Here is a 19076-nt window from a genome sequence, read left to right as displayed (position 1 = left end):
GTTACCGACATGGGAGGTGCTGCTGGGAAATGGAGTCCAGCCGCTGCCGCATCTACCGTTTTGCCCACCTCTTTAGTAGATACTATTCTATTGTAAAGGTTACTAACCGGGGAAAGGAAACACAAATGCTGGAAGGTTTGGACATCTTCAGTGTTTTCCTTAACATGTTGCAGTGCCTCTTTGTGTCTCCCTGTTTGACATGTGGTTTCTGGGGTGGAGAAAGGTGGAATTCAGATCTGAACAGGCCCTAGGGAATAGAGTACTTCCCAGGACTTGGTTCCTGCAGGTTAAGGCAGAGGATCTGGCAGTCTCTGGGAGAATTGGGAACCGCTGCTGCTGAGGCTGTCCTTGAGCTATGCATGCATCACTTTCAAGGAGACAAAAACTTGATTTTTTTCCCTTTCAAAGTGCATGAAATGAATCGTGGTTTTTCAGGTATCGAGACTTTTTGCCTTAACACTGAATTGATTTCGGAAACATAATGCTTTCTGATTCTGCATTGATCACTGTTTCTGATGCCTGAAATTCCCTATTTGCAAAACAAGTTTCTTGTTGTAAAATGTTATTGTTGACTTTGTCTTCTTGGTAGTTATATTTTTAATGCTTTCCAGCTTCTTCTTAGAAGGAAGCAACCACTTTGAATTATCACATTTGTAGAAAATCCTCCTTCATCTCTGTGCTCTGGCTGAGATAATTAATGTTAAAAAATATTAACAATTCAGTTTACTTTCACTGATCTAGCTTCTTATTTTCACTCTGGGGTTCGTTTTGCTTTGCCCGAGAGGCCGTTTTTCAAATTTTCTCCCTAGTTTAGGACAGAGCTGCAAGGTTTGGGTTACAAATGCTGAACGGGAAGTATTAGATCAGGGTTGGGCAAAATATGGCCTGCGGGTGGAACTGGCTCGCCAACTGATCGGATTTGGCCCCCAAGGGGCACCTGCCAATTCATTGGATCTGGCCCGTGGCTGCTCCTGTGCGCTCTGTGTGGGGCTGAGCCCTGCTGCTGTCTGCATGCGCTGGCCCTGGCCAGTGCGCACAGGTTCTAGCAGGGCTGTTCCTGGGCAGCTCCTGCCCCCATGTGCGGAGCTCTGGTTCCAGCTTCTGGCTGCCTTCCCCCCGCTCACCCGGTGTAATGAGCAGCCACCTGTAGGAGGGCAGAGTGGGTGAAGGTGGCCTGGAGCTGGAGCCCTACACGCTGGGTAGAGCTGCAATCCGCTCCCTGCATGCCCCTGCTCACAGAACTTGTGCCTGTCACAGGGATGTGGGGGCAGCAGATCACAGCTTTGCCCCAGACCCCAGCCCCACGCTATCACTGCCTTGTGATCCTGTGATTCTGACCTTGCCTGCCCGTTCTGCTTCCAAACACTGCTCCCTGCCTGCCTGCAGCCCCATCCCTCATAAGGAGTTTTGGTGTATTGTTGCATGGGGTGCTGACCTGGCCTGTGACAAGTCATCAAAATTCCCTGTGTAGCCCCCGGGCCCCAATAATTGCCCGCTCCTGGATTGGATCAAAATGCCACCCAAAAATAAACTAAAAATTGACCTTTCTTGGGGTTTATTTTTAGAAATAACAAACATTTTTTCCAATGGTATATTTTATAAACCAGCCTAGTTTCCCTGTGAATTGGGCTGCAGTTTGGTGTCCAGAAGGCTACCTAGCTGTGTCTTATATTTGTTACCATACTCAAATCAGCTCATTGACATCATCCATCTGTAAAATATACTGAGTTTTAAAATGTAAACATTAATTCTGTGTTTGTGCAGTCCTTGGCACAGGGGTCTCTAGTTGCTGAGTCTGCAAGAATGACCAAAGTTTAAATGTTAAAAAATCCATACTGGATTTCTAGCCATGTGTTTTATGACCAAAACTAGTCGTAGATACCCGCAGTGGTCTTTGTTACAGCTATGTCCAAGCCAGCTGCTTTTGCAACAGGTCAGAATGACCAATACTTTGATTCAATACTTGTGCAAACAGACAAGCCACTGAAGTGACACAAGTACCTACTTTGGATCCTGACCCTCTACCAATGCCAGAAATGCTATTTCAACAGGATGTCTGGCCCTCATGTAGCGTTCCTGTGCATGATCTTGAAGGCTTTCTTGTCGTCTACAATAGCTAACTCTACCTTGAGTTCCCTGTTTTTTGTCTTCTCTAGTGCTGAGAGTCCACTTCGGAGATAGTATGGAGGACTCCTCCCTGCCTGCAAAGCACCTGGAGCTGAGCGCTCATTCCCGCTTCATCATTGGCTCTGTGTCTGAGGATAACTCAGAAGATGAGACTAGTTCCTTGGTGAAGCTTGATCTGCTGGAGGAGAAAGAGAGTTCTCTGTCTCCCGTGTCTGTCTGTTCAGAGTCCTTTTCAGACCTGGGACTACCTAACATTCAAGAAGGCCTAGCAAGTCACATGAGGTATGGCTAAACATACCATTTGAACTGACTCTTCAGGCTTTTCTCCTTTTCTTGCTTTTAGTCCTAGAAGAACTTCCAGTGTTGAAATGTGTAAAGCTCTTGGCTGGACTGAGCTCGAGTAGGATGGATGAATGAATGCAGAGGCACTATATTCTGTTGTCATTGGAGGAAAAGCCTCAAGGTTGGGATTCAGTTGAGCAAGATTAAGTTCCTTGATGTATTGTGGGAGGGATCGTACAAGACATGAGTGATATCTAATGCCAAAAATATAGGAGATGCCATATGTGCTCTCAATTCCTTGCTATCAAGGTCTGGTGAATGATATCAGCCCGTACTTTGGGTGAAGGCAGTCATGCACCTGGCCTTGAATAAGTGTTTTGCCTCATTGGCAAATGTTGTGACACTTGATTTGAGAAGCCTAGGCTTGACTTACAGAGGTGTGTAAGGGTATTGCTTGTTCTGGCATTACACAACCCCTTCTTTTCAAAATCCAGCTATACTATTTGGCTATGCAGTTCATTGTTCGAAGGCATGCCCTGCAAGTTGAAACCAAGTTACCCTCCTCTTTTTAACTGGGTCCTGTGCCAGGTATTTGTACAGTGGTTAGCATATTTGCCAGTGTTCTGTTACAAAATGCAATGCATATTAACAGACTGAGTGGTCCCACCTTCACAGCTCTCAGTAAGTCATGGACATCTGTGGCTGAGCTTTGCAAAATGGTTCAGGTGACTTAGATGCATAGCTCTTGTGGATCTAAATGGAAGATGTGCGTCTAAATCATTTGGACTGTTTTGAAAACCTTAGCTGTATATATTTAATAGGAATGATGGGCTTTCTTTCTTCTCACTCCTTTGTCCAGACTTCTGCAACCTTGAGGTGTCCTTTGATGAGTATCCTAAAGTCAAGTGTGTTTGACTTTTGGATGGGGGTGGTTAGTACACTTCCTAGATTTTTTTTTGAATTGTGCCTCTGTTGGGCTCAATGCCATTACTTGCTATTCCAGTCATATGGAGTTTTATGTTTTGGGTGCTTCTAGGCAAAATGTCTCCAAGGAAATGCCCACAGTTTTGAATGAGAGGGGATCTTGCTGATATTTCTTTTTGGTTGTTGTGAATGTTTTTATATAGGATGAGCAGACCTTTGATTCTGATTTAAAAGAGCAGCAATCCACAGGTTTGATACTTAATGTGGCTGCTGCTTGCAAGTGTTTGTTTAATAGAAGAGCTGTTCCATCTGCCATCCCTACCTTAAATAAAATGGACCCAGTTATGTGTTCTGTAGGGGTTCCTCCAGGATGTTAACATTTCCTTGGAAAACAAGATGTTGTCAGAGTGTTACAGCGTTTTGAGAGATGTTGCAGTTTGATCTGTTTGGATGAAGTGATGGTGTGGTGCTTGTGATGCATGGATCTGTGCATCTCAGTCTGCCTTGCAGACCTTTCAGCATTTTTTGCCTGTTTTTGTTCTTGCCTCTGTGGTGTAAGGAATTCTTGGCTTGCTCTCTCAGCTGCCCAGTCCCAGCCAGCTTTTAGGGTTGTTTCTGAAAAGATAGTGGCAACAAAGCTTTTTGAAACAGAGCCCCTTTCTTACCACATATCTGCATCATGCAACAGGCCATAGGACTTTATGCCTTGTTATCGGCTGAGCGATGCTTTCCCATTAAAGTGCCAAGGAGCCATGGAAAGATGAGAAGAATGGAAGCACATCAGGACTTGCCTGTAACTCCTGTGACATCAGCTGGCACCAGAGCCCTTACATAATTGGTACACAGTTCATAACGTGCTTGCTTTAATGCTGGCTTTTGAGATAGAATGACTTTCAGTCCTGTTGGAAAATTTGCTATGTCAAATTTAAAAAAAACCCAACACAACAAAGGTCACAGCATGGCATAATGTTTTTAGATAAGGCAGGACAAACAGTACCAGTCTGCCATGATGCAACTAGTTGTCTGAGGAGCTCAAAATGTTGCTGCATGTAGAGATGTGGAAACTGAGGCAAAGAAAACTAAGCGACTTTCCTGTGGTCCTTCGGTGAATCAGTGGCAGTGCTAAGCAGTGGGACTGAGGCCACTAAGTAACCTCTTAAGTGTAGCCCTTTTTACTGGGGCATAGCTAATGCAGAGAGTTCAGTGCAATGGTCACTGGAGGTTTGAAAGCAAACTGTGTCCCCTCTTAGCCTCAAGGGATGCCATGGCCTGGGAAAACTCAAAAGTTCTCTCAGTCTGTAATTGCATGGAGCCACATGGGAAACTATGGTTTGATTCTCAGTCAAGGAAATTTGTACCGTAGGCTGAGGGCAGCTGGCTTTACTGCAGAAAAACCTCTCAGGTGACCAACTCACATTACTGGATTTCAGTGTATAGATTGTGTGTCTGTGCTATCCCACCTATCACCTTCATGATCTGAAAGTCGTTAGTCTCTGTTCCTAGACGATGAGAGAAAATCCAATTCTGTGTTCACGACCAGGTGGGGAGATAGATGGGGCTTGGTGTATGCACAGCTGGTCCTCTCCTGCTCTCCTTCTTACCTAAACTACATTCAGCCGTTTCCTTCCCATCTAAAATAGCTGCATAATCCTGCTTCATTTGCTCTACTGCACATGTATATACTCTTTCTCTCTCTGTCTCAGTTAAATAGGTTGCAATGGCAGTTCTAAAACTGAAGCAGGTCATATGCCTGTTTCAGCTGAGCTTAAATGTGCCCACCCCGATCAGCTACATTTCTAAATCAGGACATGTAAGGAAAAAAAACCACCCCAAATCCTGACGTGGTGATCAAAGCTGCAGCTGCATCTTTTGGAGGTCTTGTGTGCAAAAGAATCCTTTCAGAGGGGGTGTAAGATTTGTGTGGGTGCTGCATTCTCCTTAAGACAGCATTGCTAGCAAGCCAGCTAATGCATCGCTGCCTTTGGAATCAGCTGTTACGTCACTGATAGCACTTGGCATGTTACAGTGCTGGGATCGATGCGGGCTTCTAGCTGCAATGTGTGTCAGGTATGTGCCGTAAATGAATGCTCCTGGGTGTTAAAAACCTGGAAAAGATTTGTCTTTTTGTCTGACTGTGGGCCTGGGCTCACAGAGGGGGGTGGCTTTCTTGTGTTCAGCGTCATTTGGGCTCCAGGTACAGAGGCTGTGTGTGATGTGTTTAAGAAAAATAGCATTTGCAGAATGTGGGTATGTGTTAGAGACTCCAGTGTCAGAATGGCACCATCTCTGTGCAGATTGCATCTTGTGGGGGCGTTGCAGCAGATCATGTGCATCTGTCTGGTGACAGTGAATTCAGCTGGTAGCAGGCATGATTAACGTTCGTAGCCTGGGTTGTAGCTGATTCTTTAAAGTCAAGCTCAGGAGCCAGAATATGTTTTTCCATGGCTGTGACATTCAGAGCCTGGTTGTGTTTGGACTGGGGGGCTGTGGGTGGTGTCAGTGAAGGGAAACTCAAACATTTGGAAGATGTTTGGATCAGAGCTGGCTGGGAACCCAAGTCACGGTTCTGTGAATATTTAGAGGGCGTTTTCAGCTCAAGTTGGGATTAAATGTCAAATCCCCTCCCCTTTAAAATGTTTCTGGACTTGAAAGGTAGCATGGACCCAGGAAACACTGGGAATGCTAGCTCCCAAGCTTGAAAGTTGGGCCCTGACTCTGAGGCATTCTTGCCTGCTGGGTTCCTGAAGAGTTGCAGATATTGGAAGCCCAGATACCCCACAGGCTGCAGAAGAGCCAGGTTGATGCAGGAAATGCATTGAAATCACAACATTTCCTTGGTGTCAGTGGACGGATAAATGCCCATGAAAGGAAACTCATCTTTTTTTTTTTTTCCTGACCAGTTCTAGATCTGGTGTGCTTTGCGGTTTGAATTTGCCTCCAACATTCTCCGGTGCTCAGCCAGCGAGATTAAGCAAAGGCCGACAGCTGAAGCAAGGCATTTAGTGGCTGGATGACTGGACCAGTTGTTTTACTTACAGCCAGGAAGGGATCAGTCTGGCAGCATCTTAGCACTTAGTGATCAGTCTGGTGCCACCCAGATAGCACCTTATAGAGAAGTTGTTCAAAAGCTCATGCTTCTCTGAACCAATTAGTCTCCAAGGTGCCACCCTGCCCTGCTTCCTTCCTGTCTTCAGCCTGACATGGCTACCTACTTCTCAGCATGCAGGAAACATTTCAATTGCTTTCCTAATTCCTGGTACACCTGGAGCAGTTCCAAAGTTGTACCTGCCCGTCCGGAAGGTAGAAGGCTGAGCCACCTATGCGCCTGGCGTCTTTTGCTCCTCACCCCAGCAAGGTGTGATCTGGCATAGAGCAGCTTCCAAGTGAATGCTTCAGATGGAAGAGGAGTGGAGCGAGCTGGCCTCTAGAGACCACACAAGTGACGCCCACCACCTGAGAGAATCTGACCACAGATGGAAAAGCAGCCACTCCTGACTCTATTTTGTAAAGAAGAGACTGAACCTTCTTCCTGGTCCCCCGCTGTCAGCATCTGTACTCCCGTCCCTGAGTTTTGGGGTGTAGGGAGGGACTGTACAGACTCAGAATGGGGCCTGTATTTTGTGGCTTTTGTACAAGGGGCCAAATCAGAGCTCCCAGCCTGGATGCCTTGAATTGCAGGGGTGGGGGATGAGAATATGAAACCTCGGTCCGGTTGGCTAGCTTAAGCCCATCCAGTGTCTCTTGAAGGACAGATCGCTGTCCCTGCAGCTGCTGTACTTCACTTCCTTCTCTGCTGCCACAGGGTGTCACTGTCCCCCTTGGCTTTTCTCTTAGCTTTCTTGGGTACAATTTTCTTATGTTTTTACTGTTTGCCTGGATTTTATCAGAAAGGCATCTCTTTTGCCTCTCCTTCTGGCAGCTCACCCTATTGCCCTTTCTCCTCACTGATCCAGGCTTTTTCCTCTTGCCCTAAAAGCTACATAACTCAACTTGCCTCTGTGGGTTCTTGCTTCCTAGCAGAAGGATCCTTGGATTGTGCTCCAGTTCCTCAGCTGTCACTCGAGCTCTCACAACCTCTGTGCACTGGCATTAGTGCTGTACCAGTTCAGATCCTTGTGATAACAGGGAATAGTCCCAAGTCAGAGAAGCACTGAACTTTGTGAGATTGGGAAGTGGAGTCCCATGTCTGTCTCACTCTGGTTGAAGTATAAATGTGTACTCCATGTTTCATTCCAGCTTCACTTACTTTCCCTTTTGCCCTTTTTCTTCCAAAATCCTCAGTTCCTTTTTGAGTGTATGCTTGGCACTCACATTGCTTTTCTGTCCTAGTTACTTATACAGCCTCTGCCACAGTCTGTTTTTATCCTCACAGCAAATGCAAGTGCTGTTAGCCCCATTTTCTAGACAGAGAGCTGAGGCACAGACAGCTGAAATGACTTGCCATGGGTCATGTTGATCATCAGAAGCAGGGGATGGAACTGAAGTGGGGTCCAGACTAATGCATTGGGCCATCTGAGGTCTTGGCCGAATCACTCTTAGCATTCACTATGTGGCAGGGGGTTCTCATTCTCCTCAACTCATCCACGGACTGATTCTTTGTCATGTCCCCACCCAACATGGGGACTTTATTTGCTACTGGATCAGGATTTAATTCTCTAGGATTATTGACCCAAAAAGAAACGTCCCTGCTGTTCACCTTTGATATACCCATGTGGCTACTAAGCAAGTGCCATCAGCTAGCCCCAGCTGCCATCTGCGGCACAGGCTCTGAACACATGGATGCTGTCCTGACAGTTGGGACAAGGTGTGTGGAATCCCTTCTTCTCGGGTGACCCCCTGTAGGGATGGCCATTGCTGTGCAAGTCTACTTTACAGCATGGAAGCTGCACCAGCGATGCTCTCTCTTAAATCCAATTACATAACCTGAGGCTCACTCCTCCCTGATCAGCTCTTTTTTCTCGAATGCAGCTCAGGCAGTGCTACTCCTCCATCTCTGTGTACACACCGCATGCCACAGGGAGAGAGTAACTGAGCCCGATAAGGGGGAAAGGAGGGACAAAGGTTACAGATCCCAGATGCTCAGGGAAGTGCTGCTGTTCAGATCCGATTGCACCGAAAAGCGTGCGAACCGGAGAGGCACTTGAGACCTTTCTCCTACAGGATTTTCAGCTGCAACGTTAAGAGCAAGCACAGCAGGAGCCACTGTAAACAAGTCGTAGGCAAAAATAAAATCCTGCCTGTGCCTCTACGGAGCCAGCATGGAGGATTCTGCAGAGGAAAGCCAAGAGATGAGGTACCACATGCTCCAAAGGTAAGAATTGGCCAGCTCTTGGGTATGAAGGGGATGTATGAGGAATACCGTCTGCTGGATTTGGTAGTACTGGGCACTTTGCCTTGGAAAGTCAGTGCTGGATCCTGAATATTTTTCATCTGTGATTTCCCACCCCCTTGCTAAAGTGCTTAGAGACACTGTCTTTATGAAAAAGGCTGCGTTATAGCAAGAAAGTGAATATGCTAAACCCAAGATGGGCACTCATCCTCTTTGAATTTCTGCTGAACTTTCAGGTGGGCTTCTAAACATGGAAGGATTTGCTAGCGAGAGGCTGTTGTACTGAACACTGCAGCTGTGTTTGGAGTGATTTTTTTCATGTTCCTGGCTGAGTAATTCAGACTGTAACTGTACAGTGGGGCTGGCTGCTCTTGTAGCACAGGATAAACCCGGCTTTGTTCACAATGCATTCACTTTAAGCTCTGTTCCCCCTCCACTGCCAGCCCTTCTTCACCCAGAGAAAAAATTCCTTATTCCCGCCCTAGTCTGGTACAGAGCTGTGGTTAGTGGCTAGACTCCATGTTGTGAGTGTGCTGCCTGCCACCGAATCAGCTCTGAGCTGCACCTACTGGGTAGAAACAAGCAGGATTCTTGTTCATTCTGTGTTTTCGTCTTGGGCCTGTAGCTGTGTGTGTCCCATAGCGTCTTCTACTTGGGTGAGCAATCCCTTGAAGTCAGCAGAACCACTCGCGGCATGAGTGTTTGCAGGGTTGGACCCCTAGTCCGTACCTTCTCCTGTTGTTGCTTTGCCTCCCTGCAAAGTGCATGTTATCGAGAGCAGCCTCCTGACTCCTTGGCTGTGTTTGCTTTGCACTTTGGGCTACGGGTCATGTAGCTTGTTTGCTGGGCTCCGATCTCTGAGCTCTTTTGCAGCAGTGAAGAGTCAGACCCACTTGCACCTTCTCCCTCTGTCCCCCTTGTCCTTTTTTCTTGCACTCTCGGGCTGAGAGATTTTGAGGGCCGTAGAGGAGTTAGGTTCCCAGGTTCATTGTATGTCTGGGGGATGAAAACCCCAGGCCTTAGTGTCTCTCTTGCTCATCCACTCGGTCTTCCTGCCCTTGGGTTTGCACCTTCTTTTGTCTCCTTCCCTGGGCTCAGAAGCCCTTCCTGCCTCAGCACAGGTGATCCAAAGAGTGGCTTTGCTTCCTAGGCTTTCCTCTGCACATGCTGATACCAGCAAGGCATCTGGCAGCACCTGCTGGCCTCTACTGCATCTGTGCTGAGAAGCATGCCATGCACGTCACTCTGGGTACGAACTGTGGGACCCAGACCAAGAAGCATGTCCAAAGGTAGTAGCATAGGGGTGTGTGCACCTACTCCAAGGTGGCCACCCTGCCATGTACTGGGTAGGGCCAGTGAGCGGCAGATGCTTTTTGATAGGAACCCCAGGCTCGGAGGTTGCGTAGACAGGCCCTGTGTTTGCAGCTTGTCAGGTAGGGCACAGCTTGCACTGCTGCAAGATTTGAATTTCAGACACCATGTGTACATTTTTATTGGTAGGACAATAGCCTTGACTGACATCAGGGCCCCATTATGGCTGCTGTGTATTCAAGAAGAGAACATTCCCTGCCTCAAAGCTTCTCATAGCCTGAAGAGCTACATACCCAAAGGGCGGGAGGCGAAGAGGCAATGTTAGCGGCTAGCAGGATGAAGCACAGGGAGGTTCTGCTGTTCAGGGCTCTGGGCTAAGAACCAAACACTCATTTCCAACATCCCAATGCAATAGCTTAACCCAAAGTCCTTTCTAGTCCAGCTGGGGTTGGTTGTATCTGGAGTTGATTTGGAGCTTGTATGCTTGATTGGGCTTTTCTGTTTGAGCTGGCATGAGCTCTGCTGCTGTCTTTTAATGGATTCTCCAAAGCACAGTGGTTCTCAACCTTTTTTGTACCAGGACCCATTTGTAAACATCGATGGCCAGTCCCAACCCAGTAAATGGTTTAAGTAGAAAATATTCAAGTATTTTGGTCCCAAAACGCTTATTACATGCTACAAGTTTAAAGCACCTCAACAGTCTTAATTCTAAAGACAGAAATCAACATCAACAGGAAAGCATTAACAGCAATACCAACATGTGGCCCTCCATTACTCCCAAGTGACATTCATCACTGGGCCTCTTACTCTCGACTCGCAGCCCCCTGGCTTGCCGGTACTCCGCACTCCCAACTCACAGCCCCATGTCCCTGCACCCAGCTCCTTACTCCCCCCTGGCCCTGCTGGTGCCCCTCACTCCTGATGAGCTGTCCCCAGGCCCCAGCCCCTCAGTGTGTCAATCAGGGCAGGAGGGTGCCTCTAGTGGGCACAGAGCTGCAGCCTGGCCAGGCTGATATGAGCAGGAGCTGCCTCTGCGGCCCAGCAGACAGGACCCAGAGCAGGGCATTGAGACTTGCTGCTGCTTCTGCCACCAGAACCCTCACACCAGCTGTGTCATTAGCAGTGCAAGGAGTAATGGGGGCAGCGCAGTGCTGCCCTCAGCTCCTCCCAGTGCCAGCCGTGTGCGTGCCAGGCCACGACTCTACTCTGCCACCGTGGCCTGGCTGCTGCCGCTCTGTTCCGGCCTCCTGTGCTGCCTGCCCCCCGCCTTCCCTCCAGAGTAGAGCCGCAGCCTGAGGGAAGTGGTGGCAGCGGGAGGCGATAAAGGCAGCACGGCTCCCCCCCAGCAACGAGTCTCACCATCCTGCTTTGCCCTCCTGTGCTGGTCTGGCTAGGCTGCAGGCCCATGTCCACTATGGGTGCACAAATCTAGGGGGGCATGTGCCCCTGTGCCCCATAGACTTATCTGTGGGGAGCTGCTCTCTGCACTGCCTGGCTGCCATGAGCATGTGTGCGCATGCACGCACGCACATAGCATCCCCTGCCTGATCCCCTGCACTCTGCCAGCCAGCAAGGGGAAATCACGGCTTCCCATGTTTTTCTCTTTTAAAGGAGAAAATCTGTTACTTTCCACATTTTTCTGTGATTGTTCGCAACCCTTTCATATATTCTTGCGACCCACTTTTGGGTCGTGACCCATGGGTTGAGAAACGCTGGTCTAACATAAAAAGTGTACTCTGACTGTAATCAGTAGAAAAGATTGCCACACACTTGCCCCTGGTTTTATAACCTGTCTGGAGTCTACCCAAGTTGGCTTAAGCTGCTGTGCATGCAAGTTTTGTGTGCACTGTGTGCCGCTTACCTGTGTGCCACTTACCTTGGGGACCTAAACCTTTGTTGCAATATAGCTTTGGAAAATGCATAGTTAGTTAATTAGTTTCCCATTGGCAGCCCTGGGTCTTGGAACTGCTCACAGTACCCCAAAATCACTAGCTGTGTTCATCACTGGAGGCTCCTGAATAGCGGTGGTCGGTTTGCTTTGGTTTTAGCTCTTTACCCTTCTGCCTTCAACTTTTTTTTCTCCCAAGATCCAGCCTCTTTTCCACCCCTTTCCCTCGTGTCTGGGCAGGGCAGTTGCTCAATGCCACCAGCTTGAGAGTGGGACTTGGTCAGAGGTCGCTGAGCTGGCATCCTGTGGAGGACTGGCTGGTGGCTGTGTGCACAGCAGCCTCTTCCTCAGGTCCTGCTTCCTTCCTCGAGTCCAGTGGCTAGGGTGTATTAAAAGAAGCTAAAAATACCCTGAATGTCATTATCCCGATGGCTGTTTAAGCAGTGGCTTTTGTTGCCAGAGGGAATTTATGTGAGTGTGATTAGAAGGGAAGGGTGAGGTTGTGCAATTGCATGTATGTGTAAAGGGAACACCTGGAGAAAGAGAAGCTAAGACACTTCTTGCTTCATCAAGGCTTCCCATGTGGAAGCCCAAGAGAATAAAGTTGCTAGGCTTTTCAAACAAGGTGCAAATGTCCTTGCTGTCCTAGGAAGGCTGTACTGATGCAGGTGCACAATGTATGAGGGACCCTTTGTTTTTGTGGGCAGCTCTTTGGCCAGGGAGCTCCAAATGCCTTATAAATCTGAGCAGATCAGGCCTTGCACCACCCTGTTGAAGCCAGGGGTGCTTTACCTCTCGGAAAGGGAACTTGCACCTGGAAAGGGTTTTCCCCACAATCATCCCATCTGACTGGGGCGGAGCTGGGAATTGCTCATTTGAACGTGAGACTGTCCACACTATTCAGGCTTGTTGAACCAGCTGAAGGGCAGAGCTTGTCTATTCCTGTCTGGAAACATTTTGAATCTCTTTTGCCTTGGAAGTGTAGTGTTGGTATGGGGGGATGGACACAACTGCTAGCTGTGTTGTTCTGTTGAGCTAGATTGGCTGCTTTGGAAAGCACCTGGGTGGCCACTTACAGAAAGGGCTGTCCCTCTGATTGACACCTAGGGACCGTGTGCCATGACTGCACAGACACTGTACCTGTAGTGTGCGATGTTCTTGGTAGAACAGTTGGGCCCAATCAGTCTTTTCTTGCCACTTCTCTGTTTCCATAAATGAATCAGCAGCAGTGTAACAGGGCAGCATCATTTCTGCCCTTCTGCAGAGAGGCATCGTGGTTAATGTACATATGTACTACTCAGTCCATTTGCCACCCCCTCTCCACCTGACAGTGCACCCCAAATTTCTCAAGGTATCCTGGCTGCCAAATCTGTGGCAATTACTGAGGGCTTGCTGCAAAGCCCAGGCAACCCTCTGAGAGTATATTGGGAGCTGTGAGAGTCCAGGGCTGTTGGGTAGCTACCCCTGGGAGAGACTGAACAGCTGCGACACCCACCGCAAGGAATGTTGCCTAGAGGAAACTTGCCTAATCACAAACTGCGATGCCTGCTAAGTACAACCACCTGTACTCGGAGCTCAGCTGAGTCACCTTTCCTTTTTCCTCAGGCCCAGTATGTCTGGCTTGCACCTTGTAAAGCAAGGCCGAGACCGGAAGAAAGTTGACTTGCAGAGGGATTTCACTGTGGCTTCCCCAGCCGAATTCGTTACTCGTTTTGGGGGGAATAAAGTCATCGAGAAGGTGAGTGACTGGCTACCTGGAACTGTGCTTGCTGTGTCCTTGCCATGCTCCCTGCAGGTTACTCAGGGGAGCCATCGATGGTTCTGGAGCAAGAAGCTGCATTTCTGCCTGTAACAGTTCTGCTTTTACTGTTATTTTAATGCTATGTCTCATCGATTTTGCCTGGTGTGACATAAGCAAAAAGCTCGATGAAGTTGAAGCAGATTCCCAATTGTGGGTGTTAGAGATGTATCTTGAGTGACCTAGTGCTTCTCTGCTGCCAGAGTAGGAATATGTTTAATAGTGTTTTGCCCAGTCCAGTTTGACCCCTCTGAGGTAGTGGTTCTCCAGCTGGTTAGACTAAGGGCACCTCTCGGAAAATGCCAGTTCTTAGCTTTCATCCATTTTTTGACTATGGAAAAATAATAGAGCAATTCCTGTGTTGCAGAGAACTCAGAAAGCCCACAACAAGTCAAAATGGTTTTGGGCCTCTGGATTCCTATTTTGAAATCTATGGGTTTATCTTGTAAAACATACATAGATGTTTGCACACTTAACAGTGCTAATACTGTGCGACACCTTTAAAAGGATCTCATGGCACCGCAGGATGCCACAGCACCCTTGTTGAGAATCACTGCTCTAATGGGAGAGGTCCCATTTTTCCTTCCCTTGCCGTTTATCTGCTGTTGGCAAGAACTTGTTTCCAATATAGTCACACCTGCTCAGAGTCTTCTGTGGTTCGGTGGTAGGATCCTTGTGTGCTGCACAGGAGACCTGGGTTCGATTCTCAGACAAATACAGCCATGGAGGCACCAAATGTCTGGACTCAGTCTGGCCTTTGGATTCTGTCTCAGTGGTCTAAAGGGGGGATGGAAGGTCTGGGCAGCCTCCACTCCTCCAAAAAAAAACTCCTCCAAAAAAACTAGGCATATTCATCAAAGGTCTGGGTGATCGCTCATGCATACACAATGAACTGGAATGATCGACAGTCAAGGAAGAGCTGATTTTGGAGTTGGCTGATCTAGAAGGGGAATGCTCTTGTGAACTGAGCTCTATCTTGGTTCTTTCTTGGGACCCTCTTTCTTTGTTGTCTACTCCCTGCCCTCTTTCTAATCCACCCAGGTCCTTATTGCCAATAATGGGATTGCGGCCGTGAAATGCATGAGGTCCATCCGACGCTGGTCCTATGAGATGTTTCGAAATGAGCGTGCCATCAGATTCGTTGTCATGGTGACTCCTGAAGATCTGAAAGCGAATGCAGGTGAACTGTAAAAATCAGTGAGGGTAAACGGTGCACTGCTTCCCTCAAAACTGCATGTGGCAAGGGACCCTGTGTTGCTTTGCTGTCCAGTGACAGGTTAACTTGTAAGGAGATTAAGCACTTTCATCTGAAACCAGCAAGAATGCAGAGCCCTTGTTGGGTGATCTCAAACGAGCTGTTGAGTAACCGACTCATTAAAAACCCTTTCAGAGCTGACCGGAAGATTTCCCATCTCAAGCCCTGGGCTCTGTTTGTTATCACACTTTTAACTTTGACCCACATTCACTGCAAATAAGATGCAAGTATAGAAAACCTTTACTGAGTGCTTGCTTTCTGTCTTAAACCTGGTGACCTTTTGAGATAACCTTGGTACTAAAGGCAAATGCAAGTTAAGCTGAGTGTATTGCACACACGAGATTACTTCTGGAGTGTTTATTTCCTCACAGATGCAAACATGCATCTATCTGTGACTAGGAATCACGTGTACTGATCTCCTTTAGGGGTGAGAGCAATCTAGGTGTCTCAGCAGGGGCTTTGGGGGAGTGGAAGCCTGGGGACTCGACTGTTGGCATGCAGTTCTTGGCTCTGCCAGTGACTTGCTGTGTAGCCTTGGCCAAAACACATAACCTCTTTAGTTTCACTCCCCTTCCCGCCTCCTTCAAATAGGAAATAGCACTGAACTGCTTCATAGAAATGTTTGGGGATTACACGGTCTACTAGTTGTTTGTAAGGGACTTTGAGGCCAAAAATACATCTCCGTCATATACGCATGCTAACTGTTGATCAGTGAAATCCTGAGGGTTCATCAAGTCAGAGGGAGGAAAGCTCAGTCAGGATTTCAAGATTGGTCTTGTCATACGTTTTGGGTGGATTTAACATTGAATGTTGTGCGACAGACCCAGGAATTAAATGTAGCTCCCTTTGTGTCTACAGAGTACATTAAAATGGCTGATCACTATGTCCCTGTGCCAGGAGGGCCAAACAACAACAACTATGCAAATGTTGAATTGATTCTGGATATCGCAAAACGGATTCCAGTGCAGGTGAGAGAGGCCACAGGCAAAATTTACTGCTTGAAAGGCACAACTGAGCAGTGCGTGCTCTGACCGTGAGTCATGAGGTCAGAGAAATGGTATGGGGAGCAGTAGACATTTGGGAATAATCACAGAAGCGATGAAGGATGCTGTGCAGTGGGATGGGGTTGGTTTCCCAACTGCAGATGTTGGCAGCGGATACTGTACCTAACGCATCTCTGCTAGAGTGCCGCAAAGCTTGTTACACTGGTGTCTTTTTGAGGGGACTTGGCTGCAAGATGTGGTGTGCTCTCTGAACTAAGTGCCAGTTGCACAATCAAGTTTATAAATGATGCAAGATTGGAGCCTGTTTGTTGGGGAAAGGACATTCTTGAAGCTCCCTCTTTTTGATGGCAGTATTATTTGGATTGTTTCCTGACTCCTTTTGCAACTATGAGGACTGAATGATGTTGTATTCCCCTGTAGGCCGTGTGGGCTGGCTGGGGTCATGCTTCTGAGAACCCCAAACTGCCAGAGCTCCTTCACAAGAATGGAATTGCCTTCATGGGTAAGAACACATAGATTTGGCTCTGCAGCTTGCTGAATTGTAATTCAGTCTACACCTCACTTATAACCATGTGGTCAAAGTGATAGAAAACCCAACACCTAAGAGAAAGAGCTGTGCCCTTGAGCTTATGAATACAAGCCCAGCAGAAATACTTCTGGCAGTACACCCGGCCCCTTTATGGTGGTAAAATACATGTCCCAGCGAGAGAACCTTTTTCTGCCAACCAAAGGGAAAAAGATTAGAAATTAGGAAAGACTTTCTTGGGGTAAGGTTTGGGATTGTGTTGTGCTAAGAAGGTTCATTATGCTTCTCATATACAAAGGGATGCTGTGTCTTCTAGCAGTCTCTGGCTAGTTCTTATTAGAAATAGGTGCAATCTGCCTGAGTCATATCTGCAGGTTGCTGAAGTTCTGGGGTGCTTGGTTTCAGGCCTGCCTCCAGCGCTTATTTTTTTTGCACTTTGTATGTCGCTTCTTTTGAGTTTAAGTAGGTGTTGGGGAGGATGAGAAAATCAGCACCTTTTTGGGTGTCTCCGTTTGTTAACTGAGCTAATAAATAGGTTCTGTGGTCTGGGGAGCAGTGTCAGGTGTGGGTTAAGATAAGAGCTCAGAAAATCCTGTTGTTAAAGTGGAAATTCCTTTCTCCCTCCCCCCCACCCAAAGTAAAAAAGTCTCTCATTAATTTTAAAGAGCAGGTGTCTAAATTAGGCCTGGTTAAGTGCCGCTGAGCTAAAAGGCAGTACATGGGTTTTGCAGTCTGGGAAACAGCACATCATTGGCCTGACTGCCTGAGTTGCTCAGGGTAATATGATGCATATACTAGAAATCACATAACATCTTCAATCTTATGATATTCATAGAGGAATTTGAATATTGTCTATAATTTTGATCCTTGGGCTATGTTTAAACTAAAGGTGAGCCTGAACTGTAAGGTCAGTTCTGAACATGTTCCTCCCAGGCCTGAACTTCAGGGCTGCTCGTCTTCCAGTTCTAGATTTCATGACTGATCTTTTCTGTATAATGAGCCAAACCATAACCTTGACCATTGGGGAAGGTCTGGATGCAAAGGTTGTGGCTCAGACTTGCCTCTTATTGGACAGATACTTCAGTGCTATGCAAGGAAACTTCTACTAAAGTCAGTCCAAGTTCTCTATGTGCAAAATGTACAGAATTGAGCCTTCATTAGGCAACTGAATTACTATTCAGGAAGAGACTTAAGGTAGACACTTAATACCAGTTACTCTTTGCAAGAGCCCAGGAAGCCAGGGTCATCCAGGAGAGACTGGACACTATATGCAGGAGGAATGGGTGAGGGAATAGCACTGCCTGGGAGTAAAGCATGCCAAAAATGTTCTTGTTAATAGAATGTGGTAGGGTGATCTTACATAGTCTGTCCTGCATCATGCACCTTTCTTGTTCTTTCAGGTCCCCCAAGCCAAGCCATGTGGGCTTTGGGGGATAAAATTGCATCTTCAATAGTGGCTCAAACAGCAGGGATCCCAACTCTCCCCTGGAGTGGCAGTGGTAAGAAAATGAGTCTTGGTTGTACCATGAAGATTACTGTTACGTTCTCCTTTCCTTGCTGCCTCCCTAATCCCCCCTCCTTCCCCCCCCCCAATGTTCAGGAAATGCCTGTGAACTATTAAAAATCAGTCTATTAGATGTGGCCAATTTGCTGTATGTGATCCCATGGGCTTCATGATTCTTGTGCAATTCAAGGCTTAGACTGACTGTCAGTCTTGGTTGGGGGCTTCCCAAATCCCCAAACTCCTCCTTCTTTTCTCTCCAGGTTAGGTTTTCAGTGCCTGGATGCAAGTACTCCAACAAGGGAGGAGGTAGAGAGCAGTACATGCAAGAGATGCTGTATTTTGTTGGCCCACGGGGATGTTTGTATTTCAGGCCTTCGTGTGGACTGGCAGGAGAACGATCTTCAGAAGCGCATCTTGAACGTCCCGCAGGAGCTGTATGAAAAGGGTTATGTGAAGGATGTGGACGATGGGTTGCGGGTAGGTGGATACTTGGATGCCCTTGGCCTATGCTAGAAAGAACGACTTAGCTACACAGCTCAAGTGGCCTGGTGGTTTGATTGCCAGTGGAATTCAAAGCATGATTTTTCTCATGTGACCGACAGCATTTCCTGTTTCTGGCACCAGCCAGAGGCAGAGGTGTGTGAAAATCTGGGATAGGGGAAGGTAGGTGAAAATGAAGCTGTGCCTTGCTGCGGGCTCTGTTTTGGTTCTTGATTCATGTGCAAGGAATGTCTCTTTGTTTGGTTTGCTCGCCCTTGCTTTAACCCTTCTTTATTTCTCCAAGGAAACTTGGACAACTAGAAGGGTTTTTTGGTCACAATTTGAGCTTTTTGGGGGGAAAGAGGGATCGGGGAGCAACAGTCAACTATTTCATTATACCTTAGTAGCTCTTATGTGTTTATCTAACACTTTTCTATCTAATTCATAAGTCTTAAGTCAATATGGGCAGCAAGAGAAAACATTTTGGGGAAGTGGCACCCCTAGAGGCTAACATCGTTATTAAAGTAATGAGCTGGCAGCATATGTTTCATCTCCAAATGTCCCTTGCTTCCCAACTGGAGATCTGTATAGGGGCCAGAAGAATGTCTGTGAATCTAGACCTTATTTCAGAAATGCTAAGAAATTAAT

The 19076-nt window shown here is 47.4% G+C and overlaps 1 protein-coding gene across 7 annotated transcripts in view; it reads left to right on the top strand.

Moving 5' to 3' along the window:
- The window catches only part of ACACA (acetyl-CoA carboxylase alpha), a 182349-nt gene that overhangs the window by 24951 nt on the left and 138322 nt on the right, over nt 1-19076 (top strand). For 6 of the 7 annotated variants that reach the window (XM_059717405.1, XM_006276473.4, XM_019493301.2 and 3 more), the window contains 7 exons: nt 2157-2409; nt 13467-13599; nt 14701-14839; nt 15773-15882; nt 16339-16420; nt 17845-17943; nt 18319-18425. In XM_059717405.1, coding sequence (XP_059573388.1) covers nt 2157-2409; nt 13467-13599; nt 14701-14839; nt 15773-15882; nt 16339-16420; nt 17845-17943; nt 18319-18425 — 923 coding nt within the window. Of the gene's footprint in view, nt 1-2156; nt 2410-8470; nt 8645-13466; nt 13600-14700; nt 14840-15772; nt 15883-16338; nt 16421-17844; nt 17944-18318; nt 18426-19076 lie in introns of those variants that run through there. The other variant, XM_014608068.3, reaches the window with a different exon arrangement.

This window comes from Alligator mississippiensis, chromosome 14 (genome assembly GCF_030867095.1).
Source record: "Alligator mississippiensis isolate rAllMis1 chromosome 14, rAllMis1, whole genome shotgun sequence".
In the NCBI taxonomy this organism is placed as follows: domain Eukaryota; kingdom Metazoa; phylum Chordata; order Crocodylia; family Alligatoridae; genus Alligator; species Alligator mississippiensis.
The sequence above is the reverse complement of the archived record's forward strand: the minus strand, read 5'-3'. Positions and strand labels throughout refer to the sequence as shown.